The sequence below is a fragment of the Ammospiza caudacuta genome, chromosome 4 (genome assembly GCF_027887145.1).
Source record: "Ammospiza caudacuta isolate bAmmCau1 chromosome 4, bAmmCau1.pri, whole genome shotgun sequence".
NCBI lineage: Eukaryota > Metazoa > Chordata > Aves > Passeriformes > Passerellidae > Ammospiza > Ammospiza caudacuta.
Window position 1 is genome coordinate 16,243,096 of NC_080596.1, and position 23,019 is coordinate 16,266,114.

Sequence of the window (23,019 nt, forward strand, 5' to 3'; positions counted from 1 at the left end):
GACACTTGCTACCCTGGAAACAAAATGGCCTTTTGCACGATAAGAATTCGTTCTGCCTTACACAGTAGACAATATTTGAAGATTTAGTACAAAAAACAGTGACAGTACAAGATGCTCCCCCAGAACAGAATTAGCATCAAAATAGAATAGATCTGAAGAATATACCTTTTAATTTATCCTAAAGCAAATCACATAGGCTGATTCCTATTAATCTTAGCCAAAGAATGAGTTAGATTAAAATAAGTGTATGGTTGCATTAAAAAGAAAACCAAACCAAAAATCTCACAGGATAAACTGCTTGCTTTCTACTTAACCGCATTTTTAGTTTAAGGATTACAAATTGAAAGCTCTTCCTACATTTCTAACAGGTAACAGTGTTACTTGAAAAAGCTGGTGCCGAAGTGGGCGCCGGTTTTGCTCTCACTGCTGTTCTTTTTCTTGCTTTATACAGTTGGCACTAATGTAAAAAGTACATAGCTCCTCTAAATCTAACTTAACATAGAAAGGGTTAAACTGGGTGCCTGTTCATATTTTTTCCCCTTAGAACAATACGTGATTATAATTAAGGCCACATCTGTGTATGTTGAGGGCTTTTGTTTTCCTCCACTCACGCCATTATTGTATTGATTAACTGTACTGACTTGGAAAAGGATTTATTGACCTTTGACCCATGTTTAACTGCTCTAGAGCTATATCAGTTGTTCATGAACATGGTATACCTAAGAGAGAATTCCATTTGTGTAATTAAGTAAAAGGAAAATTATCAAGATTAGCCTTATAGAATGCTCAAAAGCCAATGCAAAACCTAACCAAAGGAGTTACATCTAGGTACAAATGTTGAATTGCCCTGGATGCTCTAATAGAAAAGTATAAAATATGTTCTGTTGGCAAACGATGCAAGTCAGAATAATGTTAAACCAACCTGTCTTTTCTAAATGAAAAGACACCCTGCACTGTACATCTCTCTTGTATACAACACATTTTTACTAAAGCTTTATTAAATGAATTGCAATAGCAACGGCTGCCATTTTATAGCTATATATACATGTGTATATATATATATATACACACACATACATGTGTGTATATATGTATATATATGTGTGTGTATGAGATATTAATTTATTTAACACAACAGAGGCTTCTGCCATATGATACAGTTTACTGTACATAAGAAAAACTTTTAACACTGTACAATCACATAAAGGTCATATGCACTGTTGCAGTGCAAAAGTAGATTTAACTGTAGTCTTTACTGGCATAGTAATGGCTTTTTGTAATCCTACAAAATTGCATTCTGGTATTATGGGGCCTGAATGATCTTTAAACTTCATTTGTTTTCCTTTCTTTTTTTTTTTTCCTGTTTTTTTTTTGTCTTTTTGCCTTTTTTTTTTTATTTTCCATTTTTCAAACTGCAGGGTTTGCCTTTGGTCCACATTTAAAAGGACGCACAGCAGTGGAGCACTGACTGGATGCAGCAGAGTACATGAAAAATACTTCAGTTATTGCAATTATAGTAAAAAAAGGCGGTGGGGGAGGAGGAGCGAATGCCCTTCTGTAAAGTAATCCTCAGGGTTTTCCTATGCATGAATTGCTGCTTGCTTCCTATATTTAAAGTATATGAAAAGCCTGAAGTAACCAAAACCTAACATGGTGATAAACGGAAGAATAAGTGATTCAAGTAGTACAGAGAATAAGGGGAGGCAGAAGAGACCAAACTGTGAAAGCAGAGAAGAGGAGGAGGAAGAGTTGCTACTAATAGTTCTGATTCTTAAATAAAATAAAGAAAAAAACCCCAAAACAACCCCTGAAGAGAAAATAACCCTCAAAAAAATAATAATTAAAAAAACAAAACAAAAAACCAACTCAAACCACAACCCTCAAAACCAAAAAATAAGAAGAAAGGTTACATCCATGTTAGTCCCACAATATTACAGCTGCTCCTTGCAAAGGGAGTCCTAAATAAGAAACAGTGAAGAAACTCGTTCTGATGCTCAGATGGAGGTGCCTCGGTCTGGGTCGCTACCGATATTCAGGCCCAGGGTGGGAGTTGGTTGGTAGGGGATAGATGACATTGTTTTGATGGGGCTTCTGAAAAAGCCCCCATTGGGTGCCCTGTGCCTGAAAGGGCCAGTTCGGTGCTCGGGCACGCTGCCGAAGGAGAATCCCGAGGCGGCTTTAGCAGACAGCGTGCGGCTCAGAGTCTGGATCTGCTCTGGTATGAAGGTGGTTGTGGTGATGTGAGTGTTCCTGAAGTCACTGATTTGCTCCAGTGCCTGACGTGTGGGTAAAGTGTCAATGTCCAGCGGGGTCAAGTCAATCGATGAGGTGGAGAACTGTTTATGGGGACTGTCGTCGTCTGTGCAGAGGCTGTTCACGCGCCTGTGGAGGTGCTCCAGGTCGATCTCCTTGTCGTCCTGGGGAATGAGAAAAACAAGAGGCACCACTCACCATCGCCATTTGTGCTGGGCTGACGTTTCACAGGGTGATCAGCACTGCTCGGGGAGTGCAAGGCACAACTGACTAGAGCTGGCTCTTGGCTGACGGTGTCCTGAGTGTCACCAGTGAGCTCCCCCACCGCCTGAAGCCAGGTGGGCAAAGCCAGACTGAGGCAGACCCTTACACCACAGCTACCTTCAAACCCTGGATCCAAACAACAAAACTCAAAGCACCGCTGGTAGATTTTCAGGAAAAGGCAAGCTCGGAGCTAGGTGGGTTAGACTAGCAACAGCTGAATAAAAGTAAACTGCATAATCTCAAATGCCTGGAATGATGCCAGTTCTTCAACTCCGCAATGAGAACTAAATTTGGATGTCAACATGGGAGGCTCTGAGGGATCAGGTTGCCATCTATGTCATCCTCTCAGGGTTTAAGGAAGGACTAGAAACTTCTCAGGTTTCTTTTTGCCTTTATAATGTAAATTGTGGTATAGAAAAGCTGAACATACAGAGAAAAAACCCCAAGCACTGGTGACTCATTGACATTGAACAGAAAGGAGTACACCAGGCAATTTTAAATTACAATGCCAACAGAGGGATTAATTATCTCCTCACCTACAAAGAAGCAATTCCATCTATTCTGATGGAATTATACTTTTGTGGGTGAGAAGAGAAGGCAGCCTGATGTATTTATTATAATATATCATTGCTTCTCTTACCTCTGCCCTTTTCCTTCTTCCCAGAAAACTCATTTAAACGGGTTTGTTTGTCATAATTGAGAATTTAAATTCATAGAAGTTAAAAAAGAGGAGAAAGCCCTAGGTGACCCAATAAATCACCTGTGTTGTACATACATATTTCTGCTGAACTGCAAAACTTAATTCCAAGCAGCGTTAAGTACACACGGACAGGGATATTCCCTCAGTCTAAGTAGTGCAGCTCATTCAGAACAAAAATCAATTTCAACTAACCTTAAAATTTACCTTAATCTCTGTGAAATTTACTGGCTCTTCCAGGCCACTAGAAATATCTCACACTCTAGGACCTCACAGAGGATAATTAGGCAGCCGATAGATGTGCACTGATGACTTCCAGCCTTGATTACTGAAATTCATTGACTGGCTTGATCCAGAGCTCCCTGAATCAATGGCAAGACTCCTAGTATACCGAATGGGCTTGAGATCCCTCCTTTCTCTAGGAATGAAGTCAAACACTCAGTCCACACCTAGAACAAACTGCAGGAGTTCATCTACTTAGCAGAATGGATCACTGAACATTTGCGCTGGCACCACGCCGAACACAAAGCCCAACTGGAGGAAACTGAGAGGCCAGCTCCCCTCCAGGACTGCACCCTCCGAGGGCAGGGACCGGGAGACAAACCAGGGAAAAAGGGGAAGGGAACAGGGCATCAGGGATCTCCCAGGGACTGGATGATCACTGACCACAAGGGCTTTGGTTTGAGCTCATCACGGGAAGGAAAAAATGCAGTGCTCATTCCTCGGACTTAGCTTTCTGTCTATTGTTTATTCACAGGTGGACATAGACATGGATGCACATAACAACCACACAGGTGACATAAGATCCAAACGCATTCACCAAACGCTATCTCCTCAAAAAATTTGGAGCTGCATATGGATGCAGGAGAACTGGGGCCACATCAGAAGCTAAAGAAATATACAGAGGCTCAATTAGCGTGTGCAAGTCATGACTATGTCTCTGAGGGACAGTCCTAAATATTTTCCTTTTTTTTCTGGTTTTTTGTTTGTTTGTTTTTAATTTTGAAAAAAAACAAACATACAAATACTTTGTAATTTGAAGTGCCAATTGGGAAAAGATTGGAAATTCATAGTTTCTGAGCCTCTAAGATTAACTCAAAGAAGTCCTCTTTCTTTTACAGAGATGCATTTGGGGCTAGGGTCAGACCAGTGAAAAGATATAAGTGGTGATAATCTCCCATGCTTAGCCCACAACCCAATCTCCACCCAATCGATACACCAAAATGAGACCCACTCACAGTAAGATTGTGCATATCTCCATAATATGATCTTTCCTCTTCTCTCTTGTGTGATCAGTAGTGAAATATTCAGCAGTTTTCACATTTAAATTATCATCAGGCTTCAGAGTCAACATCCCATTGAGATTACTGGGGCGGTTCATACTTCTCTCAGAGCTACTGTTTAAGACTGTCTGCAGACTCAGGCAGACATCAGTGAATGGGTTACTTCTGGCACGCGACCGAAATGTTATCTTCGCAACCATTAGACAATTTTTTTTCAGTATAAATGCTTGCATTCTGGAGCACAAGATGGCAGCCACCAGGAAAAAGGGTTGGCTTGCTGACCACAAACTGGCCCAATCTGACCCCCGATTCTGGACTAGTGGCCTGGAAGAGCCAATGGATTTCATGGAAGCTAAAATGAATTTTAAGAAAGTTAGTTAAGATGTATTTCTTTGCTGAATGACCCCCACATCCAGGATAATGGGGACATTCAGCACGTACGTCCACGTTAAACTCAGTTTTGAGCCAAGCTTTTCAATTTAATGTTGAGATGAGTGTTTAAATGCTAAGCTAATGACCATATAATAAAGATCAAGGAGGCCAAATTATACCATTTGTGGAAAGTACACACTTGAATTTCTCAGCATTTGAAAATTGAAATAGAAAATTTTATACTTGTGTAAAATATCTGTGTTGGCATGTTTTTCTTTTCCTTTGTTATTGATTTTCATGTTTTGCACCAGATAAATATAAAGTGTTAAGTTCTGAATATATGGGTAAACAACAATCAAGTAAATTTTAGTGTTTTAAAATAAATAGTGTTTTACCAGGTGAAACTACATGGTTTCCATTCCTGAGAAACCAAATTTAAATTCTAGAGATTCCTTTTTTTTTTTCCTTTTAATAATGGTCCGGTCCAGATCTTGAACAAAAAAGAAAAGAAAAAGAAACAAAGAAAAAAGAAAAAAAAAAGCTTGGGAATTAAAACAGGCAAGAAAAGATTAAATGTATTTTAACATCAGTGCCAATGTTGTCTAATTAGGTAGTGTAATTAATCCTGCCTGATTAGACAGCATTAGATTAGCAGGAATAAACACAATGGAGAAACTGCAGAGAAGGCAAGACCACTCCACACAAATTAACATCAATACCCCACAAGCTACACAGATGTGCCTGAGCTACAGAGACAAAAAAGCTGGTTTTGATAGTGCTACATTTATGCTCTTATTTAGGTTTTGGTTTGGATGTTGCTTCCAAGGATATTTTAATAAATCATTCTGTCCCTAATTTTCTTTTTAGCATTTTGTAGAGGTAAAAAGTTAATTATGAATAAAAGTAATTTGGTGCAAAGTTGCACAAGGCTCAGATGGCTAGTAGAGGGACAGGTAGATTACCATAGGAAGGAAAGCATCACACATGCAAGTGTAGAAGCAAACTCATCTCAGGTGTAAAATAACATATTTCTCTGTGGCATCTGTACAAGATTTTCTGAAACAAATCTGTACCAGGTTTCAAAAAAATGTCTGGCCTGAACCTGAAAAAGCTAATGTAGTCTTGCTTCCCTGGACTTCAGATGAAATCAAAAGAACTGAAGTTCATGGAAGTGTCAAGAGTTTAATGTTTCTGAAAATGGGCACAAGCTTATGCAAGAAGCTAACAGCTGATTTAAGGGGCAAATTTTGCAAATGTATTTTAAATGACTCAGCCACTGAACTTAGGGGACATATTTTTCAAGAAGAAGCCAAGACACCTAGTGAGAATTAGCTGTCACCAATGGGAACAATGAACTGAATATTGATGTATTAATAATGTACTATTCCACAAGTAACAATTGTGTTTTACTCAGAATAGTTGCATATTTATACATCATCAATATACATTTATTTTTATTCAAGCTTTTCTAGAAAGAATAGCTGGAAAGACTTTGAGGAACATCATTTACATTAAAAAATCAGGAAGCGAATGAAGTATCTCTGAATTTGATTCCCCACCCTCTCTAGTGCTATAAAGCCAAGGCAGCAATCTTTAGGGTGCATGAAAATTCCCCAGGAGAAATGGAGGGTCTAATACCTCTTTTGATGGAACCCGGGAGCCTTTCCTTTTATTCCACCACGTTTCCAACATTGCAATGAAACAGGATAGGACAATCCCTGCAGCGAGGATGCAGAAAACACCTGCAAAACTTTTTATGTCCAGGGCACCTCCTTTCTGTTTGGTATCCACAGATGAGTAAAGATCACACTGACCGTTCTTCGGCCACCACTTATGCTTCAACACGTCCATGTCGCCATTCTGCTGCAGCTCCAAAATCCTTAGGGAGAAAGCACAGAAACAAGGGTTACAGTGGGGCAGCAGCACCCAAGAGTGTGAGGGTGGAAATCTGACTGCCTGCAACCTCCCCATATGTCTTGGAAAGCCAAGCACCAAATGAACCTGCACAGACTGATTTAGGCAGAAAAGAAAGCTTGGGTGTGGGCTTGCCTTTTAGGCTGAGCATATGGGTATCTGTGTGCCACTCCAGATACAGCAAAGCACACTCAAATCTCTTTTTCCTTCTTTTAACAAACTCAATGAAAATGCTTTACTTCATATATTATATTTTCTCAATTGGCTTTTACTAGTCTAGGGTAACTGACTTTCATAGTCCATTATATATCTGACAATATTTTGCATCCTAATCATTGGAGGAGAGACATTTCAATTAAAAAAATCAGAAGGAATATACATTTCAGATTTACCACGCTACACAAGACATAGTTGCAAACTGATCTTTATCGTCTTAACTACATTGCTGCTTTGGAGAGAGAGCAAAGCCATCTTATTGCAGCCAGTGATGACCTAAAGCAGTCTTGCTTAATGTCAGAATGCAAGGTGATGATAAGTGGTTCCACAGGAAGGTTCCTTGCTGTGGAATTCACTTGTCCTTGGACCTACATACCCAGCCTCCTGCCAAATATTTCCTGGGCAGCTTGCAAGGACAACATATTTAACTAGACTTCCTGTGGGATGAAATGTTTGAGAAATGAGAATTGTGTTTGGAAGAATATTTTCATATTTACTCCATTTATTTCTGAGGAGATAGGGGTTTTTTTTAAAGCATTCAGAAATGACTAGAGTAACAGCTGGATACCCCTGGTTGTCCAAGATAAAAAATTCAATGATTACACCAAAAAAGAATAAAACAATGGAAAATTTTTTCGTTGTAATGAATGTGTATGAATTTGTTTCGATGTAATGAATTTGTTTTTTATTTCAGTGTTGGAAGGCAAACAATTACTACTGCAATCATTTGACACAGCATGCAAAAAAGTCCAAGTGCACACAAACCAACAGAGGTCTGGGATGTTGCTACCAGAGAGACTGCAGTGCACTGCAGGAGGAAGGAAAGCTGTCCCACTGTCCCAGGGCTACTACAACAGCTCAGTGCAGTGATCTCCATCAACCTCAAAAGGGAGCTTGAAAGTACCTGGGGCCCACAGGGCAGCTGTTCTGTGCACAGGTGACTCGGTCTCTGATGCTGCTTCAGCTGGTAGTTCTGTCCAGGAGGCCACTTAATTTGCTATGGCACATCCAAATGGCCACATACTTGTCCTGTGGGCTTGCCAGGAATGGGAGGCTTGGCACAGCCACCAGTGGCTGAAATCCCAGCACAGGTCTGGAGGGAGCTCCCACTTCCCACCTAGTACTATGTCTGGTGGCTGGGATCATGATCTGTTCAGAGGGGAGCAGCTTGCTCACCCCTGTGCTGTCCCAGAGGGAACAATGCCCTAAAAGGACAGATCACAGGTGACACACGAGTCCTTAGGGATGTCAGAACCACCTTGTTCATGTAGCTTTGAGTTTGTAAGAATGGGACAAATTCTGTCCAGTGCCTGCTGACAGTACATTGCTCAAGGTCCCACCCTGGAGAAAGGTATTCAAGGTCAGAGATGCCTGGAGTACATTCTGACTCTCCCAAACCCAGACACACCTTAGGGAAGCCTCATTCTGAAGCTTTCTGAGGGAGCAGGGATATCTCAAGGATGGGAGGATAATCTGGTTTGTTGTAAGAGACTAAATGAGCTGTTATGAGCCACCCATGTTGAGATGAGCTTTGGAGGGATGGCACTGCAGGCAGGACTGCTGCTATTGCTGCCTGCAGCTGCCTCTTGGGGGTGTGTAGAGACCCAGTGACAGGAGGAGATGCAACTGGGATAAACTGGAAGATAAGAAATTCCAACCAGATAAGAAGAGAATCAGAGAGGTCAAACAGTGGAACAGAGAATTTATGGCATCACCACCCCTGGTGAAATTCAAAGACCCAGAGGGAAAGACCCAGGGCAAATTGACCTGCTCTAAACAAAGGGCTGAACTGGAGACCAGATTATCGCTCTGCAACTGCAAACAGGGTCCATACCCCACCCTGGATCATGGCATACAGTCCTTATGGAAAGAACTCACCATAGTTCTGGTTCTCACTGCCCTGAAATCCTGTACTAGGATTTAGGTGAGTATTTTGGCCCAAATATTCCATTCTGAGAGGTCAGCAGGAGCAGACAGCCAGAATAAACAGAACCCTTTTGTATAAGTTCTTGTGGACTAATAGGAAATTAATTTTCAATGCCTAATCCAAACCTACATAGTTTTATATTTAGGAATTACTGTACTATCTTCCCAAGGCAGTAACAGAACAACATCCATGGGGTTTATTTCTTCCAGCAGTGGCTCTAATCCCTGAGCAGGGTGATTTTCTCTCTTTTATTCAGTCAGGAATAGAAAGAACCATCCAAATGATTGCTCTATTCTCATTAATTAAATGATTCTTCACTTGTCAGTATAATTCCTGATTACACAAGACATCTTTTTAACAAAAGGCATTTGCATAAAGACACTGAGCTTTGGCTTGTTCTTAACGAAGATTTATCCCTAATTGTACCCCTGGCAATTATTGGCAATTTTCTTTATGGGTGTAACATACAAGTTCAATTCTTTAAAGGAAAACATAAAACATGGAATTAGAAATTGGGGATAGTATTGGTATTATTACATGGGAGAGCTCAAGAAGTGGAAAGCTTATAATGAAGCCATGTAAAACTGTAGCTGCAAACAGATGTTGAGGGGATACAATATATACTGAGAGAAATGAAAAAAACACCAATATCTAACTATGTTAATGACATTCAGAGAAAGAGGGAGATTCTGCTTCTGTTAGGTTTCAGAAACACTCCATTTCAGAACTCACCTGTTTATGGAATCAAAAGAATAGTTAACATATTAAGGAGATTTAACGCTTCTAACCTGTCCCTAGTTATGAAAGTTCCTATCTTTGTGGCTCACTGTCAGAAACGAAAATAGCGCTTTTGTGGAAATTCCAGGGAAAACAAAGGAGGAAGGGAGGTTCCTTGCAAGAAGGCACGCCTGCACACGGGTTCTGCTATCCCTGCGTGCTGCAAGGAGGCTCCCACACGATGGCACTCTTTCCAAAAAAATACCGGGATTTGCAGCATGTCCTGGTGGCTTCCCCGATAGGCTAATCAGACGTACCTGTTGGGTGGCAGACACTACAATCTCTTCGTTATTTGATTTTCAAATTTAATAAATGACTAAAGTAATAAGGCATTAACTAAATGCTCTGAATGATAATGATCTTCCAATGCTATAATTCCAGCCAAGTGCCTCTCCTTCCTAGTCCCAGATTTTTACAACTGAATTTTTTCCTCAATGGCTCTTTTGAACCTGCTTATTTGTACAGAGTAGTACTGTGAGCCATAAGCCAGTGGAAATTAATAAGCAGGGTGCATGAGTTCCTGATGTTTTGAAATACCATAGTCTTAAAAAGCTTACAAAAGAAGCCTGTATATTGAAATAATCTGATTTGTCCAAAAACCATGACCTTTAAAACTTGCTTATGGACAGAGTACAGGTCTTAAATATATTTTTCTTTAGCAAGCAAAGTGTTAGAGTTACATTTTTCAAGGCAATGACATAAATTTATTGAGCTGCACAAATGAAAGGGTCTGTGTGCGCTTTAACTGATTTGGCTCTGAATTCACAGTGCCCAGTGATGTCTCGTGGATATAAACACAGAAAACGAAGCTGCCTGTGGTTTCCAAATCTAACAGGGATGTGAACAAATCCTAATGAATCAATGGGAATAGGAGTGGATTCCAGTTAGTAAAATACTTTGCTGCTGGCAGTGAAATGAAATTGCTCTCGAAAATATCCACAGATAAAAAAACCCAACTTAATGTGATAGCATGGTGTCACAAATGGTCTGAAATTGAGACCTCTGTGACAACACCTTTTTTGATCTAATTTCATTCTCAGCTATCAGTAGTGAGCATGAGATATGAGAGGCCATTTACAATGGTATTGGAAATGCCAATGCATGTTCTGGGATGTCAAAGGTGACTGAATATCAGCCTCCTGCACCAGGAACATGTTGTCCAGAGGGATAACTTCCCCACTGGCACTGATAAGGAAGAGGATGTGCTAAGGATGAGGTGCTTGGCTCTAGTCAGCAGATCAGACAGCTACAGAGAGCAGATTTGCAGACCCAAGGTAACGAATGCTCACTGTTGAAGGCAGGGGGGGATGTAAATAATAAAAATAAAAATGCTTTAGTTGAGTACCTTTGGTGGGCTTTGCCTCAGGAGCCTGAGCCAAGGTCCCAGGACTTGTGCTGGCTCCCAGGGGGCTCACATGGGTCACCTTTGGGAGCACTCAGTGCTTGCAGATGGGATGGCAGCGACAAGACCTCTGGTAACTCCTGCAGTGGCTAGGCAAAAATCATTCCTCGGGCAAAACCTCCTCACTGGAGCTTTTCTGTCAGAAATCTGATACAAAGTCTTCAGAATTTGGTTCTCCTCTTCAAGCAAGATATAAAAGCTGGTTTGTAAGCATCCTTCAATCATCAAAGTAGACAGGTAGGGACCCACCAGGAGTGTTTGTGGGCTTTTTACTTCAGTGAAGCAACTGCTTAAGTCTTTCACTGCAATAACTGGAGTGATGCCAGTTCCTGTTGCATCTCCCTGAGCGAGCTTTGGGTTTTGGCAAAGCAGGCTCCTCTCCTGGCAGCAGAGCAGCTCTCACTGGTGCCACCTGGAAGGCTGGCTCGGGGCTGTGGTGCCAGAGAGGGATGGCTGCTGCCTAGCCTGGCTGGCTTCCTCATGGGGAAGGAAGTGGGAAATAAGAATGGAGAGGGGCAAGTAGGAGACTCTTGGAGTCCTTTTCATCTCCTCTCCCCTCTCAGTGGTACCTCACTGTCTTGCTGAGACCTGGTGAGTTTTCATATTTCACCCTCATCTTGAGGCCTCGTGGGAGACACACTTTGGTGCTCAAAGCCTTGACTTTGATGTCATAAATTATATTTATAATACTTATAACATCAAATTTCAGCCATAAGAAGGATGTGTGGCAAGGTGTAGGGCAGAAGTCATTGCCCTGAGGTGAAAGAAAGAGGGGAGCACTGCCAGTGCCTGCTCCTGAGTGGATGAAGCGATGTTGGGAGAGCTTGCAAAATGAGCAAAACACCTGGAAGAAGAGATCATTATATCTACATAAATACATATACCAGACCTTCCTTGAGCTAGAGATCTTGATATCTGTGAGAATTTTTGGTTCTGAGGAGACTGTTTTCTGTTTTTCTCTGTGGATATTTTTTTAAGCCAGCTTTTTAATGAGCTGCCAATCATGGGCTCCATGAGAGGAAATGCTGTGTGGCAGCCAAATGCTGCCAGATTAGACGAAGCAGTGCTCCCTTTGCACCCATTCCCACCACTTAACCCAGCAAAAGAGTGCCCGTGGGTCCAGCTGCAAAGCCTGATTTGTGGCAGGGATTCCAGGCAGATTTCAGCCCAGATTTCAGCCGGGGAGGCCCAGGAGGGCAGGCAGGTGGCCGCCTTCTGATGTGCCCTTCAGCAGGGCTCGGCACCACACTGCTGTCAGCAGGAAGGCAGTGCACAGAAACAAGGATAAGCATCTTGCCTTCCAGAGATGACAGAAGCAGCAGTAGTAAACCAGAGCTGCTGTTCAGCATTAAGGATTTGCATATCAAACAATATTAAAAGAGAGAAAGCAGCTGACCTTCTGTTTTGTTCAGCAACAAACCATTACCCTCCAAAGATGTAGCAATCATCACTTGGATGCCATAAATTAGTATCACTTTGTTCAATTTAGAGAACAACTTTTTACTTAAATCTGTTGAACTTACATAGATACTCTCTCTCAAATGCAGAAGGGTAACCTTAAATGAAATGGCACCTACAGTTAAATGAGATATTACTCTATTTATTATATCACTGGTGGAATTTGATAAGGATGGCTCTACAATAGTTTTGTTCAAGCTGAACAGCTTTGCTGAGCACATACTAACAATTCAGAAACCTACATAAAGATAAAAATCAAGTTATTAAAGATCTTCTGCTTACTTTTTATACAGAAAAATAGAAGTGAGCTTTAATGGCCTTTCACTGTGAAGAACTTTCCTGCTCAGGAGAAAGCGGCGATAAAAGTATTAGTACTTATTTATGAATCCCAAATGACAAGAGAACATCTACAGACAGTTGCATAAATATGATGAGTTCATTAAGCTCAGTGCTGTTATGGTAAACACCAAATTAATTCATTATGGCGAGTCATGGTACACCGCCAGCCTTATTAAAACAAAGAAATGTACTTTCAAGGTACATTGGTTGCTGTGCACTACCCACATTCCAGCCCTCTTCTAGAAAATTACTTGAAAAATGACAGTTACTAAGCTTTATAAAAAATTCACTACTTCATGGCCCCATGAACACCCTGGACTTAATTTTCCTCTTGCTCTCATTGCCACAAGCCAAAAGCAAGAGCAGGGACAGCCCGTGGAGTCTGCAGAAGAAGTGAGCAGGATTTGGCCTGCTCCCTTCCACTGGGACAGCTCTGCCCTCCCCATCCTGGGAGATGTGTCTTTCTAACTGCCCGTGCTTCCAAAGTGCCTCCAAGATCAGCTGAGATGCATGGGACTGCCGCAGGACAGAGAGACAGTGCTCCTTCCTAAATTTACACTTTCTTCACACTGTCCCCTACAACACTGGAGGTGATATTGAGGCTTTATGAGCAGAATTTATGATTACATGCATACCACTTGAGGACTTGAGTTTCAGGTCCCAGTATGTAAATAAATCAGGAGCCCCTCTCGTATCTGAAATTAACCAATAATTTCACACAAAATCAGGAAACCCCAGTGTCCAAAGTCAGCAGAGTTTCATCATTAATTTTCAGACAGCAGAGCCCAACATAGAGCGCACCTGGGAGCCCCAACCTTTCTGGACAGGCTGTGACAAAAGTGGCATTTTTCTGAATCAAACCTCATTAATCAACAATGGAAAGCTTGGAACATGCCCTTTCAGCCACTGCACACTTCTTAGATGTCATCTCCCTCAACTCTCACCTCACTGAACATTTCCTCCAGTGTTACTTGTCAGCTGACCCCTGCCTGAGAAGCCCTGTGGATAACAAGCCCTGTGAATAACTGTTCTCCTGCTTAGCAGGAGAAAGAAAAAAAATGAACAAACACTTTAGCTTGACTTTGTTATAGTTTTTTTTTTCCCCAAGACTGAGATGCCAGCAGAGATTAGGCTTGATTACTATTTTCAAGTGCATTCTCAGACTTTTTGGACACAAAAAAATAAGACAAACACCAAAGTCTGCATTAAGAAAACATCAAAATTAAATACTAAAATATTTGTCTTTTTTATAAGGATTTTTTTTAATTAGATCATAAGGAATAGCTTTAACTAATCTGTTTAGACCCTCTGCTGATGTGCTGTGAGAAGAATAAATAAACTAGTTCACTGAACCTGACCTAGCACTGCATGAACACACAAGCCTTGTCTTCAGCTAAGAGTCAATTACGTTAAAAATAAAATTATTCACATCTTAAGATCTTAAGAATTGTGGTGACTAGTGAACGTCATTTTTCATATATTGTATATGTTCAGGCTACCTTTAGAAGTCAAGCCCTTATTCCAGCTATGACAATATGGTATTTGCTAGTATCAAAACTGGGCTCCAATGACTTCACAAGAGGCAGAATGAGAGCAAGGGGAAGAGACTCAAGAGAGCTGGAAAGGAAAAGAGAGAGAGTCCCATGAAGACCCAGAGCATATCTGTAGTCAGAAAGGCAACACCCTAGGTGGTCTTTGAAAATGTCAGCAGCATCCTTGAGCACACTGTGATATTTGGGTTATTGGGTGCAGGAAAAGATCTTTAATTTCACTGTAAGAACCTGGGCATGATCATGTTTGCTTGGGGTCATGCTTTGGGCAGTGCAAAGCCTCATTCTTAGCAAAACTACTTGCATCTATATTTTGAGAAACACAAGACACATCAGCTACACTAAGTCCCTTGAAGTGACAGTCTAGAACAGCTCTTTTTAAAAGTAAGAGATCTAGGTGGCCCTTGCATATTTGACATCTACCTGCTATTTACCTAAGCAAATATAACAAAAAAAATTGTTATATTTCTCATGTTTTAAACTGCTTGTACAGTCCTTTTTTAAAGCCCTTAAAAATTAAAAACAAAATAGTCAAAATTTCCTTTTGATAGTACTTAAATTAATGATTTACATGTCTTGACTTAAATATCATAATTTGGATTTTAGAGACCCTGCATCAATAGCTTATAGCTATCTCCAAGGTGAACAGAGTTGTTGATAAAATAGGAGAGGCTAGACAGATAAATACAGAGTCTGAAGATCAAATCACAGTAATACTCTTTGTGTCTGAAATCTGACGTTTAAAAATACCTCAAATGCTTTTATCTTCTTGGTACTTGGTTACAGCAGTGAAAGCTTCCCAGATTCGTTCCCATACAGGGTTTTAAAAACACTGAGGTCTGAAACCACTACTTGTGTACATGAACATGCAATAACCAACCTTGTACATTTAGAGATATACTGAGGAGCCTTTCCAGACAATCCTTTGGACAATGAAAGTAAAAAATGTTTAAGATTACTATACAGGATATATTATTACTCCAAAACTTAATTCATTACTTTGATTTGTTTTCCCAAGCAAAAGCATTTCATAGAGGAACCATTTCTAGAGATACCCTGAAATACATTGCTTCTTTAAAGCCTTTCCTCAGATCATACCAATGAACACTCTTCAAATACAAACAGCAGTATAGAGGCTATCCAGAAAAGCCTAAGGAAAAGCCACAATTCTGCCTATACATTGTAAGAGTCCCCGCTGAATTTACCAGAGGCACTAAAGAGTGGATTGGACTATACTTTAAAAAAATGGTATTTCTTATTCTAATATTTTATTATATTCTAAACCACCTTGAGGTTTGAGGGATTCTACTTGTGCTGTTAAAGCTGAGCGTGTATCAAACCACACTTTTGACACAAGCCTGGCCCAGGTTACAACCAGTCTGCCTGAGATGGACACCCTGGAAATATTGCTTAGGGCACCTTGGCTGGCTTGGGGCTTGCTCTGCCTACTCTTCCTTCCAACCAGCGTTAGGTAAGACTTCCTCAAAGACATGAGACCATCAATGTCTCTACCTCCAGGAGCATTCAGATCTTTTTCAGATGCCCCAAAGGAGGGTTTTAACCTCTCCTAAAAGAAGATTATGAAAGATAAAGCAGTACAACTTTGCAAGCAAGAAGCTGCCTGAGCACAGTGCTCTGCTTAATTTGTGTGCAGCACGATCCCATGGGCTGTGCTGCTGCTGCTGCTTTTTGCAACCCTGCTGCTCTTATGGATGGGGAGATAAGGTAGGAGGTAGGAAGCTGCTCTTCTTCACCAGATTGAGTGATTACTTTCGGAAGGCATCAGCATGCCAGGCTGTCACCTCTGTGTCTGTAGGTGTTCTGCCAACGAGAAAACTGCCTAGGGATTGAAATCCTTTCCTGTGCTCTCCCAGGGCCACCAGCAATGTGGAGAGGTGAAAAAGCCTGGCACAGAAAACCGGCTAGCTGCTGGTGTTTAGGAAAGTTATGAACTCATGGTGTATTGCCCACCTTCCACTGTTGTGTGTGTTCAGAGGGGCTGCAGGCTACTTTGCATGATCAGAACCAAGCTTTAAAGCAGCATGGTGTTTGCTTGAAGGATCACACTACCTGAGATTTCCATGTTTTGCAGAAGTGTCTTGATAAGAACCAAGTGCCATTCAATCTGGATAACAATCTGCAGGAGGACTGAGTGTTTATTCTGTTTATAAAAGCATCTCCCTGGTAATGTTGCCATTTTTCAGGAGCTTGGCCGTATTCTTGTCTCACAAAATTTGCCTAATCAGGTCCCCTGGTCCCCTCTGCATTTCAATAAGCAAGGGCTCTACCTGTTCATGTGTGTAATGTTAATTCTTTTTTTTTTTTTTTTTTTTTTTTTTTTTTTTTTTTTTTTGCCTCTGGATTTTAGTGCTTTGGAACAATGCAGAACAATCAAGACCTAGCATTACTTTTGCTGCTGGAGGAAGCAGAGCAGAAAAGAACTAACTAGCAGGAAGATCTGAAGTTTTGCATTTCACCTCATATCTTTTTTCCTCTGAAATGTAGGTCCATATTATTCACACACTGATTACTGACCTGAAGGTTACACTCTATTCAGCTCAGAATAGGAAAAAGGAAACATAAGCTTGCATAGCAATGACAGCACACATCACTTGCATCCTAAAAGTATTCTATAGCTTGACCAACCAAATCTTCAATTACAGCAGATGCCTTGGAGCAAAAGTCTTTCATAGCCAGCCAGACCAGATAATGGACTCGCTTGCCCTCCATTATTGTACCTACAGCCATGTCTTTCATGGAATTATTAATCCCACTTGCAGTTTTGCAATTTCCACCATGCCAACCTCAGAGGAGGAATCGTGGGAGCAAATAAATGAACCTTTGCCTCCTTCTCCCTTTTCTCCCTCTCCAGCGGACACAGCTCATGAAGCAGCTTCCCATGCAGCTTCCCACAGGGGCCACTAAGCTGCTCATTGTCCCATGACACAGCTGACTGGTATGGCTCACAGCTACAGAGAGAAGGCAATGCCAGGATTTCCTGTGTAATGTTACAAAACACATCCCATCATTTTCCTGTGCATTGTGCCAGATAAACTGTGGTCGAAAGAAATAACCCCAGAAATAAAATGCAAGTCATTCCCTGGTGTTATTCTATAATTTTCCCTGTGCAGAATGCCAATGGCTTTGTAGGAAATTTAACACTTTTATAGCATAGGTCAAAACCAAGAGACTTGGCACTGAGATTCAATTTGGATAAGCCCATGAGCCTGCTCAGTTGATCTGTGCATCTTTTTTCAAGATCAAGGGCATGAAGTCAAATTCTACAGCTCTTTTGTGGTAGCACAGAGAAGTGAGCTCCTTTCTGCAGGCAGAGGCAGACCTGAGAGGTCCTGGGTGGGAGCTCCTCTTGCTGCCACTGCAAGTTGTGCAGCTCAGAGCATGGGGCAAATTTGGTGACAAATTCATCAAAGAGTCTCCCTAGTAAGGGCAGTCAGACATAGAGCAGATGCAGTGAGATGTGGGGTTTGGAGGAGAAGCAAAAGAGAAGGACCTATATAAAAAAAGTTCACCCAATTTTAGAGGAAGAATCAAGACCATCCTGACTTCTCTTGAAAAAGTTTTCTGGCAGGAGAGATGGAAGCATGAATGTCAGGCTATTTGGAACCCTAATTTCCAAATTCCAGAAAGTAAAAGTTTATTTGTGGGAAGGCAAAGGAGGACACTAACAGGCTTTCATTTTTACCCAGCCAGTTCACCTCTCTCTACCTCTGTGTGAGCCTGAAAATCAGGATTCCACTGGATGTCCCTGTCACCGTGGTGCAAATTCACAGCTGCAGAAGATGGCACACAGTAAATCACTGTCCTCTCACTGAGAGCTGCCATAAATAATGCCACAGGAGCTCCTCCCCTGCAAACAGCAGCTGCCTGCAACTGCTGGGAGCAAAGCTGTAATGCAGCCCCCAGGTAGGGAACAGAGAGAAGGTAAACCAGAACAGTCTGGAAAATAAGATCCTGTGCTTTATCATCACATTGTCTTGTAAGCCTCTCAAAATATTTGTCTCTTTTCTTCCACAGGAGAATTTCTACATGAATTTGTCATAACTTTTGACAAATTTCAGGAATGCCCTATGTTAATGCTCTAAAAGTATCTAGTCTTAAAAGTATTTTCATTAACAGCAAGTATTACCACTCTGGAGGTACAGAGCAGAAAGCTGAGTCAGAGGCTATGAAGCAAGAAGGGAAAGATCAAACCTCAGGTAAGTGGTGAAAGCAGAGGCTGAACCCAGTTCCTGTCTCTCTGTTTCTTTTTGCAGTTGGTCTATTTGTCTGATTTCCTAAGAGAAGTGTGGAGCAAAGAGAAGGCAAGGGAAAAGAGCACTTTGGCAGCCTACATGACAGGTGGAAAAGGCTGAAGACGTGCAAGGGTATTAGCCATGACTTCCCCAGCAAGCAGCTGGCTGACTCTATTGCTCAGTCTCTGCATCACTGACAGCTCTGAAGGCTTGTGCTGCAGCACAGCCTCTCTCTTGCTCTCACAGGCATTTCCCAAACACAGGCAAAACCTTGGGGTCACCAGCAAGACCAAGCTGTGGGCAGGACTGGCCCAGAGGGGAGCTCCAAAGCAATGATCCGTAGGGACTGGAAGGGACACGGCCCTCATGGGCAGTACCACAGCCCCTCTCCAGCTGCAAAGGGATCAGCACCAGCAGCCAGGAATGTAAGTGAATGGTGGAAGACAGAACTGAGGTCCTTCACTACATTTCCAGCAAAGCTGCAGCATTTCCCAGCCCTTTACAGCCCCACTCGGCACCTTGAGCTCTGAACCATTCGCACCTTGGATCAATCAGCTGTCCTTAACTGCAATTTCTGCACCTAATTTGGGTCAGACAGGCTCCAGGGGATGCCTCACTCCCTGGCAGCACTTGACTGAAGAGACATCGAGGATATGTATGGCACAGCTCATGGACACAGCCTGCAGATGGGGCTAAATAGATAAAATCCTGAGGTAATGTCAGATTCATTCCTCTCCTGGCAAAAAAAAAAGCAGGAGCAGGGGCTTTTTCCAGTTCTTTAAATAGCTTTTTTTGATAAAGATGTATTCAAACCCTGACAATTGGTTAAAAGAAAAAAAAAAAAACCAAAAAAGAGATACTAGGTATAGCCATGATTGATTTTGGGGATTGTAACTGTAGAAGGAGATTTACATGGAGATTGCTCTGTGGATGTTTGAAATTGGGCAGATTTCAGTGAGTTTTTTTTTTTTTTAAGACTAGTTTCTAATTCTGATTTAATGATAAACTAAGATGATCAGTGTTTTTTCCCCTTCCAATCTTCTCTTTTTGGTTGGGTTTCAGGTCAAACTGGATATTCTGACCAAATTTTTCGGAGAGCAAGATGCACATACAGGATGCAGGCACACTGGGCTCCTATCCTTCCTGCCTGTTCAAAGTAAGGACTGAAAGTGAGATCTCCTTTAAAATGGAGGTTATCAGGTAGAGAAGTCATGCCAGAGACAGAGATAAGAGTCTCTTGCCCCTGCAAGTAAATCTTTACTTTAGGAAGTTACTGCAGGGGGCAGGAAAATCAGATATAGGAATCTGCCTGCATTAAGGAAAGCTGTAAACCTCTGGAAAAAATCAGATACTGAAGCTTAGGCTTCTTCTTATTTTCCTCTCTTTGAAACAGAATGTTTGTTTTCCAGCCAGCTCTTTGAAAAACTGGAACTAAATCCCCAGCATAGCATTTCTCTGTTGGAGAGGGGCACCTTCAGCTGTAGCACTGCTGGACCAGAGCCTGCACCAGCCACTCATCACCCTCTCTGGCAAAGGTGGATGCAAAAAGTCAAAGCTCACCCACACTGCCTGCTCAAGAAAAGCTCTTTGTACCAGTTCAAAGATTCTGGAAGGCCAGCAGCAGCACTGCCTGCTCTGCAGAAGTCAGAGCAAACCTCTGACCCTCCCCTTGTCTCCACTCCTGTTGGAATCCAGGACATCCCTCTGGCTGCCCTGGATGGCTCAAGCCCCTGCCAGGGGGCTCAGAGACCTTGACACAGAGCCCAAGACACCTGTGCCTTTGATTTTGACCCATGGAAAAAATCACCAACCTTATATGACGATCTACAAGCCACAAAAGTTTAAGCAGAATGATAGTTAGTTTGTCACAGGGTGAAAAGTAGAATTTTGGGGTTTTTAGAATGGGGGTTTGGGGTCCCAAAATGGAGGAATTTGGGTGTGCCTTGTCCTTCTTTCTCCTTCTTCCTAGCCACCATTTTCTGGGTGATGGTTTTGGATTGGTTTAGGGTACAGATGGACTGTCTAACATAGGTGAAAGTATTGGAAAATTGTAAATAAAGTATGTGTAGTTTTTAGTATAAAAAGACAACACCTCCCTGAAGGCGGGCAGTGTGCCACTGACTGACCTGCTGAAGAGGCCTCAGCAGGCCAGGGAAAGAATGTTACAAATAACAGAAAATAAACAACCTTGAAAACCAGAACAGAAGAATCCTGATTCCTTCTTCAGTTGCCAGACTGAGAGAAAAGACTCTCTAACACATCTCAAGGTCATGCTGACCACAAAGACCCCCAGGACACTGCCATGCCTCCAGACGAGCAGAGACATCCCAGCCAGCCGTGTGTGGAGCATGAGGCCATGCTGCTGGTGACACCACCTCTGCTGCCCAAGGAGCCTCTGACCAGGGCCTGGGACTCCTGATGGTGTGCTACAGGTGAGAGGCACCACAGGAAGCTCAGCCATGTTGGGATTTTAGCTGACTAGAGACTGGAAAAGTACAAGGCTGTGGCTAATTCCAAGTCCTGAACCTGCAAGATAGCGTGTCCTTGGGCCTAGCTGTAGTATGATAACAAATAGTGAAAGAGACATGAGAAAAGAGAGATATAACCCCTAAGGAATGGGGAAGAGGTGGTGTTCTGGTGTGGCCAATGGACCATGTAAATTACAGAATATTCATGAGTTTATTACTTGCTGTATAAGTGTCTGATGCTCTCTTCAATAAGCGGAACTTGCTGTTGACTCACACTGAGCCCCGAATTTTCCCTGCAGACAAACAGCTCATCCCCAACAAACAGCCTGTTTCTGCAACACAGCCAGCTGCAGAATGGGGCACCAGAGTTTTCCCCCTTGCTGGAAACCCAAGGCAGCCACTCCTGTAACAGGGGTGGGAGGCTTGTTTTGTTTTATTGCCACTGCTGGCAGAGAGGGAAGCCAGGCCAGGCAGCCCAGCACAGAAAGTTTTGCAGGCAAAATGATAACTTATACTTATTTTCTTCCTATACTTGTTTTACTTTAGGGCAGTAATGCTGAGAAAACTGTTGGTTCTTTTCACATCTACAAGAGCATTCAGGTTTTATGTCTTGTCCAGGATAGATAAGCTCCTTAACACTCTGCACATATTTGCAAATTGAATTAATATTTAACATTGTAAACTTGATTTTTCCAAGCTTATTTTTAGTGCAAGAATTCAATCTAACCAGGTTTTAAGTGAAACCCTTTAGAGTGAAGAATGAAGTTCAAAATTACTGCTTTCTTTTTAAATCTCTTTCTTAAATAAAAAAAAAAGAATAAATGCCATGTGAAGACTCACGAGATGAGGGGGTTTAGTAGAAATAGAAATTCACATTTAATTTTAAAATAATTTTAGGACACTTTTAAGATCCTTCTTTTGTAATTTTCCTTCAGAGGACATGAACCTATTTTATATTTACCTCTGTTACCTGTCTTCCCAGTCCTGTGCATTTTTCTGTGGCTAGGAAGAGACTTTACTGGAAAAGTGACCACATTGCAGTGGCTTCTAGAATACCTAAGCTTTGTTTACCTACTTAGATTTTTAAACCAGGATGAGGGCTCTGCTTTGAAGACAGGGATTAAGGTCACACAGTTGCTTGAGGTCTGTTGTTCAAAAAACTCATGGAGAAAACTCCATGCTCCTAGGACACGCTGATCTTTTGCAGTGGCAGCATTTCCACCACTCCTAATGAAGTTTTTCCCCAAAGTATGTGCTGAGGAAGGCCAATGAAAACTTCAGGTTTGCATTTTTTCAGCTGTTCTCCTCATTGCTTACAGTGTGCATTGCTGTGGGTAGAACACCAGAGTTCAACCTCTGAGATGCTTGAAAGCCAGAGAGGTCTTCAAGAGAATGAAACCAGAGAATGAAAGATGCATTTCCTTTTCTCTAAATGTATCCCTTTTGAAAAGCAAATCTTTTATTTTGGGGGGCTCTGATTCACAGCTTGGGTGAAGACCATCACTGTTTCTTTCCAGCCTGCAAACATGGGGATGCAATACACTCCTGTTTACCTCCTAATACCAGCTGACTTTTGCTTTATAGATGGCAAGTTTAAGAGGAGGCAAAATATATCACACACAAAGGCAAGAAAGATTAGGAGATAAAGGGTTATGAGCTGAGGTCAAGATGAGCAATCACACACTAAGAAAAGAGAGGCAGAGATGGGTCATGAGTGGAGATAGGAAATACCTGACAGGAAGCCGTGATGTGATCAGGCTGGTAGGGATAATAGGGTGGCTGAGCTGAGACAGGATGTTTAACCCAGAAAATGGGAGGAGAAGTCTCCCTTAGCTGAGTGAGATGT

The 23,019-nt window shown here is 41.9% G+C and overlaps 1 protein-coding gene across 2 annotated transcripts in view; it reads right to left on the reverse strand.

Moving 5' to 3' along the window:
* Window positions 1-1,994: 1,994 nt before the first annotated feature.
* Window positions 1,995-23,019, reverse strand: part of GRID2 (glutamate ionotropic receptor delta type subunit 2) — a 677,452-nt gene continuing 656,427 nt past the window's right edge. For both annotated transcript variants that reach the window (XM_058803526.1, XM_058803525.1), the window contains 2 exons: window positions 6,508-6,748; window positions 1,995-2,417 (listed from right to left, as the gene is read on the reverse strand). In XM_058803526.1, coding sequence (XP_058659509.1) covers window positions 1,995-2,417; window positions 6,508-6,748 — 664 coding nt within the window. The remainder of the gene's footprint in view (window positions 2,418-6,507; window positions 6,749-23,019) is intronic.